The sequence below is a fragment of the Zonotrichia leucophrys genome, chromosome 4A, assembly GCF_028769735.1.
Source record: "Zonotrichia leucophrys gambelii isolate GWCS_2022_RI chromosome 4A, RI_Zleu_2.0, whole genome shotgun sequence".
Lineage (NCBI taxonomy): Eukaryota > Metazoa > Chordata > Aves > Passeriformes > Passerellidae > Zonotrichia > Zonotrichia leucophrys.
The window spans coordinates 7,795,920-7,812,731 of record NC_088174.1 but is presented as its reverse complement, the minus strand read 5'-3'; the positions used below and the strand labels follow the sequence as shown (position 1 = coordinate 7,812,731).

At 49.7% G+C, this 16,812-nt stretch overlaps 1 protein-coding gene across 7 annotated transcripts in view; it reads right to left on the bottom strand.

The window, feature by feature from the left end:
- Positions 1-1,001: 1,001 nt before the first annotated feature.
- The window catches only part of PASD1 (PAS domain containing repressor 1), a 55,688-nt gene continuing 39,877 nt past the window's right edge, over positions 1,002-16,812 (bottom strand). For 4 of the 7 annotated variants that reach the window (XM_064713284.1, XM_064713283.1, XM_064713285.1 and 1 more), the window contains 11 exons: positions 16,325-16,431; positions 13,995-14,142; positions 11,942-12,023; positions 10,441-10,564; positions 9,616-9,716; positions 6,699-6,857; positions 6,007-6,207; positions 5,007-5,212; positions 4,347-4,439; positions 3,696-3,900; positions 1,003-2,519 (listed from right to left, as the gene is read on the bottom strand). In XM_064713284.1, the coding sequence (XP_064569354.1) occupies positions 2,349-2,519; positions 3,696-3,900; positions 4,347-4,439; positions 5,007-5,212; positions 6,007-6,207; positions 6,699-6,857; positions 9,616-9,716; positions 10,441-10,564; positions 11,942-12,023; positions 13,995-14,142; positions 16,325-16,431 (1,597 nt within the window). In that variant the 3' untranslated portion in view covers positions 1,003-2,348. Of the gene's footprint in view, positions 2,520-3,695; positions 3,901-4,346; positions 4,440-5,006; positions 5,213-6,006; positions 6,208-6,698; positions 6,858-9,615; positions 9,717-10,440; positions 10,565-11,941; positions 12,024-13,994; positions 14,143-16,324; positions 16,432-16,812 lie in introns of all 7 variants that reach the window. The other 3 variants (XM_064713286.1, XM_064713289.1, XM_064713287.1) reach the window with 3 other exon arrangements.

The window sequence follows — 16,812 nt, the reverse complement described above, 5'->3', positions numbered from 1 at the left end:
ACAGATATATGTTTGCCTCTCCTCTAATGTTATGTGCCAAGGCTATGGTGGAAAAAAAAATCCCACTAACAACTCCCAAAAATACAACTCCCTCCTACTGCATCCTCATGAGCAACCCAGCTGCCTTACAATGGGGAAAGGAGACCCTAAATCTAAGAGTGCTTTAAAAACAAGTGTTTCCTACCCTGAAGGCTCTGTGCTGGCCCTTCCTGCAGAACAAACCTGCAGAGCAGGGAAGCCCCAGGTGATAATATTTCAGCCCCAGATTGCCCCACAAAGGCAGGTGTTCCAAATCCCAGTACCAGCAGTGAGGTGGCCCTGGCCCATGGCTCTGCTGTAGCCACGATTTCTTGTCCTGGTTTGAAATGGAGGGGCAGGCTCAGTGTCCAAGCACCCAGAGGCTGCATGTGCTGTGTGGGCAGGGGCCCAGGCAGGGTCTGTGCTGAGCCCTGGTATTGGACACAGGCTGTTGGGCACCTCATTGCCTCCATCCTGTGGGCAGCCACATTCCCCAGCACGCTTCATGTGGGGAAAAACGTCTTTATGCTGCTCTGAACCCAGGATCCATCGTGTCTGGGAGCTATGCATTCAGTGTCCCAGTCAAAGCCAACCATGCAGCTGCTTTTGCCCATGAATAGCCAGGGGTTGGCACAGCTTTTTCACAAATCCACCTCTGCCCTGGCCAAACACCAAAGCACCTCAGGGCCCTGCACCAGTCCCTGAAAGCACCTGGCTGACCCCAGCTCCAGCAGCCTGTCCTGCCACTGCCACTGCCCCAGGCAATGTGGCACAGCAAAACCCCATCTCCTGCCCAGGAGGAGCTGCTGGGAACAGCCCCTGGGGGCTGGGGAGCCCTGCTGTGCCCCTTTCTGAAACACAGGGCTACTGGCAGCTGCTTGTGCCAAAAGCTGCCCTGCCAGGAACACCAGGAACACCAGCTGCTGCAGTGCTGCAAGGGCCCAGAAACAGGCGTGCAGAAGGAAAAGAAGGAAACAAAAAAAAAAACCCCAAACACCATATTAAAAAAAAAAAAAAAAAAAAAAAAGGCAAAACCAAGCACTCTTCACTTGGTTTCAACAGACATTAGGAACTAAACATCAGGAACTAACTCCTCTCTAAGCCTTGCTCTGTCTGCCAGCTAGAGCTTTACTGCTCTGGTCCTAATGGTCCTCTGCTCCCTGATCCTAACTAACCACTGCCTTCACTGCCTTGCAAAGTTTATAGTAATGGCCAAACCCATCTACATTTGGGCTCTAACAATGCCCAAAGTTAGTACTCAGCTACTAACACTCCAAAAATGTACTTTTAAAGTTTTCCTTTGGAAAGACACAAACAGTAGGGACACTTAACTATACACCCACTGAGGAATAAACTGGCTTTTCAATTCATAAATATAAACTTACAGTTAAAAAGTGACAATTTACAAAAATACAATTTATTGCTGACCCTATGGGCTTGTAACATCGTGTGTTGTGATTATACATTTTGGGTTTGCCAAATTGAAATATGACCTAGCAAAACCACAAAGTTTGCTGTCATATGCTGTTCTATGCATGTTTGTTTGTTTGTTTTTACGAATAGAAACATTTACAACTACATCACTTGAAACAACAACAAAAAAAAAGGAGTAAAGATTCTTTGTCTGTAACCTGAAAAATATTTGGCTACAGGGAGTAAAAACCATACAAATTTATCTTCACTTGTTAACCAAAAATAAAACACGACAAATATTGAACTAGCTGCGATGTGAGCTGGTATAACAACAGTAAGAAATTCAGGCAAAAGTGGTGTTATGTAAATTAGCAGCATTATCCAAACTCCTGGAAAAAAAACCTGCGGGACTGAGGTATAGAAAAAGGAAAAAGAATTCACAATGGACCTACTACAGCAAAACGAGTTATGTACACAGAAATCCAATGGTGTCCTGTGGACTGGTACAGTCTATGTGCTCCAAATGCTGGGCTTAAATTCACAGTGACTTTCAGCATTGAAGTCCTGAATGGAAAAAGGTTGTTTTCCATTGCAAACCAAGCTCCATGACGGCCTGATGCCGATACCTGCTGTCCCTGCAGCAATAGGCACCACTCCCAGTGGCACCATGGTGCTGGGCCAGGGCACACCCTGCTGCTGGAACAGCATCATGGAATACATCCCATGCATCTGGCTGCATGGCAATCCCCCCAAAGCAGGCCCCTGCAGCCATGCACTCCTGTCAGAGACCATCCATCCCTGCAGGCACACCTCCCCATGAGCCCGACCTCTCCGGTGCCGTGCTCTGACAGCTCCGTGCTCTCGTGCGCGCCGGGCGCGGCGGCTGCGCCGTGTGCTCCTTGTCCCCACAAGTGACCTCAGGGCAGCTGCATCTCGGGCAGGTCAGGCAGGTTGCAGGGCTGGCCCTGTGTGTGGTGGCTCTGCTGCTGGGGGTGCAGGAAGTAGCTCAGGGGGTTCTGCTGCGGGGCGTGGGGCGGCTGGAAAATGCGCTGCGTCGGAGCCCCAGGCACCAGCTCGGGACCCTGCATCTGTTGGGAGACACAAACCTGAGCAGTCAGACCTGCCCCAGCACCCAGCTGTCCCTCCTGCTGATGCTGAGACTCATGCCCCAGAGTGTGCCCCAAGTCCTGAACCTGAGGGTGCGAGCTGTGCCCCTCAGGATGCTGCTGCTGTCAGCAAAACCAACAATGCCTGGAGAGCTCAGACCCATCTGTCCTAACAGGCCCCTGGGGAGCCCAGCAGGAATGGACATCTCCAGAAGCTACTTGGAGGTACAATCTGCAGGATGTGCAACTTTAATCTTTCACCGGAAAGATCTTCAGACAACCAAGGAAGAGGTCCTAGGGTAACCATATACCCACCCATGGCTGGTACCTCAAAGACCTGGACCTGCTGTTTCACCCCTGTTAAAGGCACTGTGTCATCAAACTCTGCTTTACTGTGGCCCTGGAGCTGTTTATCTGTTCCAGCATCATCATTCTGCTGTGCACACTGCTGGTCCTCAGGACAGCAATGCAGCCCATGAGGACTCACCCAAAGCAGGGACAGCTCCTGGCTCCTGAATTCAGCAATTCATTTCTCACTTTAAATCCAGTCCTGCTGTGTGGCTGCTTTCAGCTGAACCTCCTCCTCTTGCTTTCTTTTCTACCTTTGCCTGGAGGACTGTAACTTAACCTCTGCCATCCAGGCAAGGCTTGGAGAGTGTGTTACTGATGAATTATTAGTTCCAACAACGCCTCTCCTTGGTGGTGTCACTAGTTCAGCATGTACTGATGTAAACTGTGTGCTAAAAAGCCAAAATCACCTAGTCCAGAGATGCGTGTTGTGAAATACCCCTTCTTTAAAAGAAAACTGTGATGGCAGCTGATAAAAATCTTGCTCTGATGAGATGTAACAGCAGGAGGTGTGTTTCCCAAAGACCTTCTCTCTTATCATTTTTCATGACTACAGCAAGCTTCCCACCAGAGCTCCTCTGCATGAAAAGCTATGTTTGAAAAACTGGGTATTTCTTCTGTGCACTGTGTGATAATATGGCCCTGAGGAGGTGCAGAGTCAGCCTGGAAAGGCTGAGCACCTGGCTGTGTGGAGATACAATGGGAATAGAGGATGTGCAAGGGCCCTGACCAGGCTGGATGAGCCAGATAAGCCCCACTGCTTTCAAAAACCCCAACCCATCCCTCAGGAAGCTGCTCCTGCTCCAGTACCTGAAGGTAGAGGCGGTGCTGCTGAACCTGCTGCTGTGGCCACTGGTGCAGGTGCAGGGGTGTGCTGGGCTGGTGAGAGGTGAAGCTGGAGTGTGGGACAAGGAGGGACGGGGAGAAGATGGGCGGCGGGGCCGCAGGCCGGGCGGGGCTGCAGGTGGCCGGCTGTGCTGCTGGGGGAGCCAGGCTCTGCTGCTCTGCAACAAACCTGCCACAGGGGGAAACCAGGCATGAGAACACACACCCAGACCCTCCCTCAGAACGGGCACTGGGGGGCCCAGCTGCTGCAGAACCTGCCTGGAGCAAGGCTGATCAAACCTTGCAGCCCCTGGTCCCTGATTCTCTTCTGCCCACAAAGCACAGACTGAAAATTAAGGTTTTTAAGGTTGTACATTTTTTTCTATGTCTTGGTCAAGCATTTTATGCTTTGCAAAGGCCAGAAAATAGTTAATTTTAAATGCACTTCATTTATCATAAAGTTCTTCGTAATTAAAAAATATTCTCATTTTTTCCTAACGGGCTAAACTTTTGTTTCACTTCAGACTGAGGCTGTTTGTGTTTGCATGACCAGGTACAAGTTTCTTCATGTCTTTTTCAATGCCATAAAGGGTCCTGCTAAGGCACTGCAGGAAAACAGGGGCCACAGAGACTCACTTTCCTTGCTGCCTGCTGGCACTGCTCTGCACGGGCTGGCAGCTGCTGTTGGCTGTGGGCATCATGGCTTGGATGGACTGATCCAGCAGCATCCTGGGGTGGAAGGAAAACAGAGGATGGTCAGGGAAGGGAGAGGTCCAGGGTCCACGGTCCTGTCAGTCTCTAGAAACAACTCCTTGAAAATGCTCCTTGAAAGCAGGCTAGAAACCACTACCTCCATGAAACCACTACCTAGAAAACAAACTAATGAAATAGGATGCTTCTTATCACCTCACACTTCTCCTGTGAGTACTTGCTGAGAAGATTGGGATTGTTGAGACTGGAGAAGGCTCCAGGGACATCTTATAGCACCTTCCAGCACCTAAAGGGGCTAAAAGAGAACGGGAGAGGGACTTTTGGCAAGGGCATGAGGGACTGACTTTAAATTGGCAGAGGTAGGGTTACAATAATTTATGGAAATATGGTGAGAAGAGGATTTAAGGCCCCTGATGACACAGCAGGATGTGCACAGCACCCTGCCTGCCTGCACACTGGGCTCACCCCACAGAGGGAACATCCTCACTCTGGCTGTGGCACCCCAAGCCCTGAGCCCAGCCACGCCTGCCCCCCTCGCTGCTGTTCCTGTCCCTGCCCCAGGAAGGTCCAGCAGGGCTCTGGTACCTGAGGCTCCTGTCCTGGCTGTACTCAGCTGGTGTTTGCCTCTCAGTGCTGTCAGCGGGCACCTGTGCAGCCACGGCGATGGGGTGAGCCTGGGAGAACACCATGGGGCTGTTGTAGAAGGGCACTGGGATGCTGCCCTGCCCTGGCACACACGTTTGCTGGCCTTGGCTTCCTCTCATGGGGTGCTGCTGCTTCTGCTGCTGTACCTGGAATGAAGACAGAGGTACCCATGTAAGTTTTAAAGCTCCCTAATGGAAGGATAAAATAACCACTCACAGTGGGCAGGTGGGAAAAGGAGAAGGAACAATAGGATACTGTCCCTGAACTGTAGTAGGAACAGTATATCTATTCAAGACCACCAACCCCTTAGCATTTATTGTCCCTGGCATCCCCAGACAGTCTTTTGAGAAATTAGAGTACAAGGGTAAGGGCACAAGGCTTGAGGAGGAAGAGAACAGCTTAAGAGGGGAAGTCTGAAGTCTCCAAGGAAAGTATCTCGTGGGTCCTTTAAAGCAGCAGTGTTGGCTTTTTTGTTTTTGAACAACTCAAGTTTTTCCCATCTTAATAGTGGATTTAGGTCTAGTGGTGACAAAATTGTTTTTTCAATGCTGCCTTCCAAGACTCCTCAGGCAGAGCAAAAGTAATCTTTTAAAATGATACCTACTCCTGTGCTATGAAACCACAACTCTCACTGGCCATGAATAACAAGCATGGTGTTGATGAGAGCCCAGACCTCCCATTCACATCCTCCCCGGGCACCAGGAGAGCTCCAGAACTCTCTGGGGTTTAAATGCTTTGTGACTATCTGGTTTTTATTACAGTTGAATGACATTTGTGTCAGGAGACACCTGTTCACAAGTGTTCACAAGTGACTCCTGACACAAACTCCTCAGTGCAGCCAGCACAGAGGGGATGCACCATGGCAGGGACCACGGGACCACGGCAGACAAGCATTCAGCAGCTGGAGAAGGGATGATGAGGAGATGGAGCAGGCGGTGACCTGGGGGGCAGTGCCACAGGGGTCCCTGAGGAATGGCTGCGGTGACAGCAGCTGGGGGCTGCAGTGCTGCTTTGTCCCGGGCAGGGCTGGCTGCTGGGCCTTCTTGGCCGTGCTGTGCCGGGGCGTGCCCTGGGGCCGCCGGGGGCCGGGCTGCTGCACGGCCGCGTTCAGGATGACGGGGATCGGCTGCTGCATCAGCATCTGCGGGGAGAGAGGCACAGGAGCTGCTGGCTGTGCTGCCTGGCAGGAACAGCACTGCAGCAGCGGCACTGTCTCTAAATCCAGGGGCAAAATGAGTAACAGAAAATCAAATGTTAGCTTGTGTCAAGTATTTATTCAGAGCCAGGAATGTTCCAGCTCCGTTGTGCTTGCTGTGTTCTGCAGGAGTGGCAGTGGGATACAGCAGCACTAACCAGACATGGAACCACCAAGCTTTTTTATGCATGGGAGACTTTGGATTAATTTGGGATTGCCTTTTTCTAAATCATAGAAATTACTGATTCAATACTCAGCCAGATATTGACATCACTCATCTCTTGGGAAACACCACTCCCACATCCAAAACCAAGTTACCAATTTGTCAAGAGTTCATTCCCAAAAGATTTTGCCACAGACAATTTTGTTACTGCTCTGTGTGCTTGAAGGAAAAGCAAATGTTTGGTGAGTTTGGGGGCACCAGGGGCAGCAGGTACCTGCAGGTTGGAGTCCTGCACGAGCTGGAGCTGCTCCTTGATGACATGGAGCTCCTCTTGCTGTGTTTTGATGTCAGCCTGCAGGATGCGAGTCCTCTCCTCCAGCTGCTCTTTCAGCTGGTGCATCATCCCCAGCTGCGTGGGGAAATGGTACACTGGCTGCAGAGAACAGAGAAAAGGGACCACATGGTAGGACCAGCTCTGCTACTCACATCCATTGCAATGCTGGATTCAGAAAAATGACTGCTTTTCAGCTTTTGCCATAAAAAATACGATGCTGACAAAAACTGGCAATCGCATATTTAACCAAAGTGCCACTGCAGTTCCAGACCACCAGCACATCTGGCTTACAGTGCCTCCCTGCAGGGGTTGGTCTCTATAATTTCTGCATGGAGGAAGTGTCTATACATGGGACTCTCCTGTCCCCTCAGGGCTGGTTTGGGCCCAGCTGTGTTTTGGGGCAGACACTGCATCCAAACCCTTGCACACCTCCTGGCTGAGCATTCAGTTGTGCTGATAATGATATTTGGCAGATGCCAGGCCCAAGATGGGCTGCAATCCACCTGGGGATCCATCCTTCACACCTACAGTGGCCATTTTCAATCTCTGTTTTATAGTCTGAACAATTACCTCACTGATATCAAAGCCCTGTAAGGACAGACCTTGTCATTGTGGTTTATGACTAATTTTTCTTGGGGTTTTTGTTTTCTTTTCTTTACCTGGTGTCATGGTTTGACCAGGAAGAAGTGGGAATTCTGGGAAGCTGTGGTCAAACCAATGAAGGTTTTGGGTTTCATACTGACACCTGGTGTAGCCAGTGGGGTTTGGACACACCTCCGAGAATACACAGGGGTTAAAAGCAGGGCACTGCCCTGGCACTTCCTCTTTTGGACATCGTCGGGCGAGGAGTTCAGATCTCTCTCTCCCGCCCAGCCTGTTGCTGCTGGGCGGGGGAGGGGCCGGCCATGCGGTAGTGGTAGGCCCGGGGCCTGGACAGAGATGGGGTTGAGGGGGCTTCGGGGGGGGGCTCCAAGGATGGAAGGGTGGCGGAGCCCCAAGAGACATCGAGCCCTCGGGCAGCCGGCTCCCCCCCCCGGAGAGAGAGAGCCGGCGGCGCCGAATGTGATGGCAGCCAGCCAGGAGGAGAAGGGGGGAGGGAGCCCGGCCGGCCGCAGCAGCAGCACGTGTGGGAGTATCATCGTCCTGGACAGACAGAGACTGAAAGTTTTAACCCCTTCTTTTCATGACTGGGGCCTTGCAAAAATGCTAATCCTCCTCGAAGCTGAATAAGAAGGGAGATGAGAGATGAGATGAGATAAGGACTTTGGCCCGGAGATTGTGGAGATGATTGGATGGGGAGAGATGATTTGGAGTGGCCTTTTGGCTGGACTTTTTCTTGTAGCCATGGACTCAGTTGTTCCTGTGACACAGACTGCATTTAGGGGGAGGCAGTGCCTCAAAACCAGGAGGGTTCATTTGTGAGGACCCCCCGGCCCCAGGGGGTTAGAAAAATATGGGGGGGACAGTTGTCCCAAAAGCAGAGACTGTGCCTTTTTAGAGTGAGACAAGGCATCCTTGAAAGACCACCCTAAAAGCAGCTCTGGCCATGTCTCGGTGGTGAGAGCACTGAGCATAGAAGGAACATGTCACAAGCGGCAAATAGACTTTCCGGGCGGTGCCGAAGTGACAAAGAAGCATCCGAAGTTTTCAGTGTGTTTCCAGAAGCCTATGGAACAAGAAGGACTCCTTTTCCTCTTCATGAACTGCAGTTTGAGTATACTAAAGTGTCGTGCCGGGCTGGGCAGTTGGTATTTTTTGAGAGAATATATTGGATTGAGAAAGTCAGAGAGTGGGGAGGAGGAAAAGTAGTTTTGTAAAGTTTTCAATTTTTTTTTTCTTTTCTTTATAGTCTCTCCCTATTTTTCCTGTAGTTTAAGTAATAAAGTGGTCTTTATGTTTAAGTTAGAGCCTGTTTTGCTTATTCCTAGTCACATCTCACAGCAGACACCAGGGTGAGGCATTTTCATGGGGGCACTGGCTCTGTGCCAGGCTCAAACCATGACACCTGGCCTAACTCAAACCTTCCATGACATCCCTTCTTCAGCATTGTATCAGCCTGTAGGTAGCTGCTAGAGATTTAGGGAGAAGCCTTCAGCAGCCCACAACACTTTCTACAAGTGTAAACCTTCTCCTATGCTATTTCCTTGGGTGTCCCACCTGCTCTCTCTGCTCTCTGAAACAAGTGGTTGCCATAAGGTTGTTGCAGGCAAATCTCAGCAACAGAAAGGGCACAGAAACCTTGTCCCCACTCTGGGATGAGCCAGCAAGGACGTGAGGGCAGTGAACCAAAGGCACCTGGGCTGCCCTGCTGACAGGACACAGCAGGGCACTGACCAAAAGCGAAGCACATACCATCACAGGGTGCTGGGAGGGCACTGCCAGCTGAGCCATGGGGTGCTGACAGAGGGGCTGAGGAGTGGCTATGGCCTGGAAATGAAAACTGCGCCTTACTGTAGGCCCATAGGACCTCTAGTGCAGAGCTGGTGCTTGAACAGCTCATACCAGGGATGAGCAAGTGCAGGGAATTGGCCAAGGATAAGTCTGAAAGGAGAATTTAGGTTCCTGCATGCCCCTGATAATTTCAAGTCCTTGGTGTCAGCACCCTTTTTGGATAAAGGCCACCTCATGTGTATAAACCCCAAGAGAGGAGGGCTGGTGGTGTGAAAAGGCATTTAGCCTGGAGGAGCAAACCAAATGCTGAAAGAAGGCAGCAGAGGAGCCTCTGGTGTCTCTCCATGGCTGTGCCAGCCAGTGGCGCTCCCCAGGAACACCCAGAGTGTGGCATGCAGCCTCTCTGAGGGTGGGATCAGTGCTGGCTGTGCCCATTTCCCGCAGCCCCAGCGGGCTCAGCACTGACCTGGGCGCCGCCGGGCGCCGCCAGCCGCAGCGCCGCCTTGTCCCCCGGAGCCCCGGGCCGCGTGGGGGTGCTGGTGTCCGTGCGCCGCATGGACGATGTGGCTGCGGGAGAGACGCTCACTGAGACACAGCACGGCCTGCCTGGGCACCGGCTGAGCCCGAGATCCCCCTGTGCAGATGGGCACTGACCCAAACAGCGCCAAAGTGGGTCCTCAACCTGCCCCTCTGTGGTCCCTCTGGCTCCCCACCTGATGCTAACCCCCTATTCAGCGTGCCCTCCACGGTGTATCCGGATGAGATCCCTCTCCCCACAGCAAGAAAAGTCCCCTGAGTTTCCTCCCCATCGCCCCACACAGAGCACTGCAGTCATCTTGCAGCCTCGCCCAGGGCAAGGAGGGCACTGTTGGGAGCTGGGATGAAGCTGCCAGCAAGGCAAGCATCCTTCTGTGCTCCTTCTGCAGGGATTTCACATGAGAGACCCCACAGTAAAATTATATTATTCCCAGCATGAAACTTTGGTCAGTGAGCTTGGTTCAATCAAGCCAGCGAGTCCCCTCTCGTCCCCAGAAGCACAGCAACAGCCGTGACCCTCAGCTGGCGACAAGCCCGGGGAAATGGCTCTCACACAGGGGGTGGGTTAGAGGGAGGAGGTGGCAGGGCAGGTGGCTGTGGCTCTGTTGCTGCTCTGTGACCTGCCATGACTCGCTGTGTCACTCCCAGCGCTGAGCATCCCCCTCCCACCGCCACCATCCCTCCCAGCCCAACCCCAGCATTTGGGAGGCTGCTCCTCCCTCCATCCCCCCAGCGGGGCTGCCCCGGCACGTACAGGTGGAGTCGGACAGGGTGGTGTGCGAGGAGCGCCGGGAGCTGTGCGAGGACAGCGACACTCCCTCCCGGCTGGCGTCCTGGCTGCTGCCGCACTGCCCCACCTCCAGGTAGCTGCTGTGGCTCTGCGGGAGCGAAGCACAACGGTGAGACCCTCAGCAGCAGGGAACGGCCCTGGAAGGGACCTCTGCCTCCTGGAGCCCTTGTCTGCAGACAAACCCAGCACCTGGGCGTGCACATCAGCAAACCCTGCTCCCCTGCCCCGCTGCGCTCACCCCAAAGCCTGCGGGCACTAAGGAACCTCCCTCCGGCCCTGGGCACCCACCCGATGGCAGCCAGCAGCACTGGAGGATTGCTCCTCATTGTCATTGCTGCCCATGGCCCGAACTCTGCTGTGCCAGCTCCTTCAACCCTGCCCACAGAGCTGTGGGCAACGCGAAATTGCTATTGGCAGCCTCTTTCTGACTGATCTCTTCAGGGATGTCACAGCTGGCTGGCTGTGGTGCACTGGGGGTGGTGGCAGGAGGTGCTACCTGGGGAATGGTTTTATCCATGAAAGAGATGGAGAGAGACAACTGGAAAGGGACAGGGACCAGTTAGAGCCCCAAGGGGACCTACAGCAAATGTCTCCTGAGGAGGACAGGCACTGGGCAGTGCTGAGAGCTGCAATCCCACTCATTGCTCCCTGGGCAGCAGTGGCTCCAGCAATCTGTTCTGGGCAGCAGAGGGGAACAGCCTGAGGCCCCATAAAATAATGTCTGAAAGGCAATGAGGCTGATGGAATGACAGCCACACAATAGCCCACTTGAAATGACTTTGATTGCTGGTCTTATTGGTAAACTACCAAGAGGAGAAACTTGAAAGTAGTTAAAATGACCCTGACTCAAGCCATGGAAATTATTGCTCATGGAAGTTATAGGTCACAATCGCTCGATGTGATCCAGCAACTGAACTGAAATCTAGGTAGGTGTTTTCCCTTGCCTTCCCATCTTCATCTGAGTATCAGTGATGAGCTGGCACAAGCAATACAGGTACCCTGTGGTACTGCCCTACCCTTGGATCCTCTGTGCCTTGCTAAGGGTGACAGGTACAGCAATCTGGCCTCCAGCTCCAGCTCTGCTTCTCTGCTTCTGAGCTGAGGTTTGTGTCCTGGTCTCAGAAAGATTACAGGGACCAGAACAGAGAATGCAACTGCTGAATTCACAGCTATTGTGGAATCAGAGAATGCTTGGTGTTACAGATCATCTAGTTCCAATCCCCCTGCCATGTCACTAGATCAGGTGGTTCAAAGCTCATCCGGCCTGTCCTAAACCAACATGGACAATTTGGAGCCACGCACCAGAAAGCTTCTTAGGGCCTGCCTAAATCATGACCCAGTTCAAGGCTTGGAATGAGATGGGAGCAAAGAAAATGGAGAGGAACAGATATTTCCCTCAGACTGGTAAGCTATGACTCAGTTTGGTTTAAACATCTCCTCACTCAGCTGTGAAGGAACGTGGTACCTTTAGAGAAGAGGATGCCAGTTCAATTGATGACTCTTCGAGGCCAAGATCTCGTCTTCTCTCAGCCCGAACCTCTGCGTAACTAAAACAAAACCAAAAATAAAAAACCAAAAAAACCAAAAAACAAACCCCCCCAAAAATGACAAAAAATTATTTTACAGCTTCTGTGCATGTATCCTACCACAACAAGTGTACATTCATTTTCTAACCTGATGATGATGAACAAGCATCCTTTTTTTTGTATGGTAGTTCAGTGATCCCTATGACAGTGCCTTGGGCAGGTCCCTCCTTCTGAGGGTGCACAGAACTGTGCATGCATCAGAGTTAACATCCTGCACTCCAGTGGAAGCTCCAAATACAAACAGGCAGCTACACAAGTGCAATGTGAAGTGCAGGAACCCCTACAAGGTGCCTCAGGTGCCTCTGGAACTGTATATTTTCTTTCCTTACTTTTTTTCCTCTGAAATAATGAAATATTTACAGTAACAAATGCCCCATGATTCACCACTGGGATAAATTGGAGAGGATGTTTCAAAGACTCTCTGAGTGCTCATGCATCGTGGGCACTGAGAGGTGCCAGACTTTAGGGTGATGAAATATTAATGAGCTGCAACCTTTGTGGGAGGCAAGAGAAGCTGCTGAACCGACCTCACTTATATCATTGTGGTAATGAATTTTCCTGAAAGAACATTTTAACTTGTGTGCTTCAGTAACATATTTTAAGCCTTAACTATCTGAGACAGAATTGAATTTCAAAACCTATTTAGGACTACATCATTAGGTTTAAGAGGCACTGGAAGCAGAAAGAAGAAACAAGTTCATGCACAATAAATTCAGCCCTTAAAGTGAAGCTGAATCCCCTGAAGGATGGCAGAAGTAAGACTACTGAGAAGTAATCTCTCTGTGTAACATTTGCTTATGTTAGCATTTTATATGTAGTTTATACCACAGATCACAGAATCAGAATCAATAGAATTTGGGTTGAAAGGGGCCTAAAAGATTATCTGGTTCCAAGCCCTCAACTGTGGGCAGAGCACCTCCCACTAGTCCAGGCTGTTCAGGGCCCCAGTCAACCTGGCCTTGAACGCTTCCAGGGATGGGGCAGCCACAGCTTCTCTGGGCTTCCAGTGCCTCACCATTCCCACAGGGAAGGATTTCTACCTAAGATCTGATCTAAACCTATCTCTGAGAGTTTGAAGCCATTCCCCCTTGTCTACAATTCCATAATTCCTTCTCCAGCTCTCTTGGAGCTCCCTTAGGCACTGGAAGAGGCTCTAAGGAGCCTCTTTATCTGGAGCCTTTTCCTCTCCAGGCTGAACAACCCCAGCTCTCTCTTCCTGTCCTAACAGGAGAGGTGCTCCAGCCCTCTGAGCATCTTCATGGCCTCCTCTGGCTCACTGCAACACACCCATATATTTCACATTTACTACTGTTTGCTTTTCCAGATGTTTGACAGGAAAAGAGGGGGACTAGTAAAAAAAGTTGATTCTTGACACTACAAAAATACAGTGAGCAATAAGTTTATTCAAGTTAATAGAGCAAACCAGTGTGTCACTACTTTTTAAAGCCCTTCAGAAAATATATTCTTACTCTTCACATAGTCTTTTTTGAGATGGTGGTGGTAATCCAGCAGATTCCCCTCCAGAAGGTGCATTCACAGAACATCCTACACATGTGCTGCCTTCCAGCACGGGCTGGAGCTCAGCACCAGCAGCTTCCCACTAGGGGGGGATCCAGGGCTGGATTTGGGTGAGGAATAAGGCCAGCAAGCCACCAGCTAACTTCAAGTCATAAATATTTAAAGCTCTGATCAAAAGGTTTTGCAGGAGTTATATGATCTCATTCATGCCCAGAAAGATATGTCTGATTCCCAACAGCTTTAATTCTTTCTATGGCCATGTCATCACTAGGGACAAAAGGGGAATGGAGCACACCAATAGATTTGGCCAAAGCTGGTTTCCAGGCTTTTGCCTCAGTTGCTAAAAAAAAAAAGTAAAAAAGAAAAGTAAAAAAAAAAAGTAAATAGAACACAATTTCACATAATGGTGCTTACCTAACTACCAGATGAGTGCAAACAATGAACTCAGGCTTGGAGTTCCACTGGTGGTAGGTGATGTAGTAGTGAGTCTGCAGCCATATCCACTGCTGCCCTTTGGTCAAGAACCTATAGTAACAGGATTTGCCTTTTCCAAACTGCATCACTGTTGAACAGAAAGAGAAAACAATTTATAGCAAACAGGAATTTTATGGTGCAAAGGTCCCACACCCCTCTTCCAGACTGGGGCAGTGCTAAAATGGTTCCTGAGCTTTATAAGCAAGACAGATGATACATAACCAGGTACTCAGCTTTTGTCTGGGGTCATTCCTGCTGACTTTCAGGAGTGCCCTTTGCTATTTTGAGATTTCTCTTATAACTGGTATAACTATGTAACTTTCTTATAACTTATGAGTTCCCTGAAATAATCATGAATAACATTAATTGAACAAATTATTTGCCTTTCATAAGTACATGAGAATGCATTTCAAAGACTGAAAATGTGAAGTAAGAATCCTAATAATGGCACAAAACAAGATAGTGGATTTTAGTTGAGAGTTTTCTCCTAAGACCTGGCCTACTCCAACCTGGTATGTATTATCAGGCTATGTCCAGAAAAATCGCAGGTGCTGTAATACAACTGGAGAATAGTGAGGAGAACCACATTAAATAACCACACTAATTGTTCCAGACTGCTGGGAGTACAAACTGAAACATGCTCACTTAAGTACCCACAATTAATGCAAAGTAAAATACAAACATGGTTTAAACAAACGCATTTCACTCGACAGTAGGCAAGATGTCTGCCCAAAGTGTCAATGTGACAAACAGGAACCTAGCAAGCCAAACTAACCCAAGTGGTTTTTTACTCACCTGCACACTTCTATTTTGTTAAAATATAAGGACTGATTTCTTTATCGAGCCCATTAACAGTGATGGGCTTTAGATGAAGCACTTAGCAGAGATTTTCTGGCTAACATGACATGCTGGGGATCCCACAGTTCCTGGTCCTGGCACACATGTCCTGAAGCACTTCTCTAAGTCACTTTGCCAGCACTTTACTTTGTTTCCCTGTGCACTAAAACAAAAAAATCCTTTCCTACAGGTGTGTTGTGAAAATATTCTTCTAATAGGTAAGAGAAATGCCTGGATGATAGAGATGTAAAATTTAAATAATCAAATTGATTCTCTGCTGAACAATCTGACCCACTCTCAGTACAATTTGTGTCTATACCAAACTGCACATGCACCAAACGGATCTCATTTGTATCTGAATTGTCTTTTAAGCAAACAACATTAAGAAGTATTGTACTTGAGAGCAGTTAAAATACTCTGTTAATATTCACTTTTGCTGCATTTGACATAACTTTGTGTCCCCCTGTCACAGCTTCCTCTCTGTGCTCAGCCAGGCAACCTGGGCAGGGCAGGGCAGCCAGCAGGGAAGGGGAGGAGGGAAACCTGACATGCAGACATGTATTATTCCCCATTCTCTTCTGGACCCCTCAGAGGGTCTGTGGTAGAGATGGGGGTGGTTTGCAGCTTTTCTCCAGTGGGCTGTGCGGCTTCTTGGTGGAGTTCCTTGGTCCCAGCCTCGTGCTGCTCTGCATCTCAGAGCAATTACAGCTTCCTGCTTGCTCCCCTCTCTGGGGTGCCCTTGTTTCCTTTGAACAAAACACTCTCCTCTCAAGTGGAGATAGCAGAGAGACAGTGTCCCCCACAAAAAACCTGTAAGTAATATTTCTTCATGGACCTCCTCTGGTGTTCACACATTAGCCTGAACTTGACTCTTCTGCTTTGTTGTTTTCCTTTCAGGTTGACCAAACATGAGCCATCTTCACCCACAGGGAAACTGTGTTCAGTGCTTTTATGTAAAATAATTCTGAACCTCCAGAAGCATTTTGCTAATGAGTAAGCGAGGTTCACAGCACCTAATTGCACAGGGAGGTGATCCAAATGATGCTCTCAAAAGGTGTTTTGGTGAGCTGAGCCTCCTGGTTAACTCCAGAGCCCAGGGGGATGGCAAGACCATGAACTGTGACAAATCAACAAAACTCACAGGGCAGAGGGGGGATAGCTCTGACTCCCAACTTCTAATCTCATTTCACTCTGAGACAGCCTGTGCTCAAACAAGGTATCTGCTAATTCAGAAAACCTGCACTAACAGCTCCTGATCTGAGGGAATTCTGCAGATTCCAACCTCCCAGGTAAGTGTCAGCTGTGACAGCCTGACATGGACAGGGAGAGATCCCACATGTTCCTGAAGAAGAAGCCTTTTGCAATGACAGGAAAAGGTTTTGCACAAGTGACAAAGGAGATCAGAGACACGTTGCAGAGGCAGGGCAACTTACAGTGTTCATGGCACCTAGCAAGAAGCTCCAGGTCGTCTGCGTGGTAGTAATCATACCCTGACGTTCCCAGAACCTCAAAGGGCAAATATCCTATAATAGGTGGAGCCCTAGAAAGGAAGCAAAGGGCAGGGAGTGAGCACAAAACTTGACTCTGACATGCTGCAGATAAGCTGTGATGCAGCAACAAACACCATCATTCACTTGGCAGGGAAATCTGGAGTGGGTTTTCATCTAGGCAGTGATGCATTTTCATATACAAACCAAAAACTGACAGCAAGGGAGAGGTACAAATTGAGAAAATGAAAAGGTGTGTGTTTACTGTTCCACAGCCTATTCATTATGTGGGTGTAGAGAAAGGCATGTACATATGTGAGTGACTCAATTCATTAAGGATGCTTGTGAGACACAGCTTGAGAAATGCTATGGCTGATCCTGCACACGACAACTTGGAGCCCGAGTAAAATTATCCAGTAGGTTGGATATAAGTG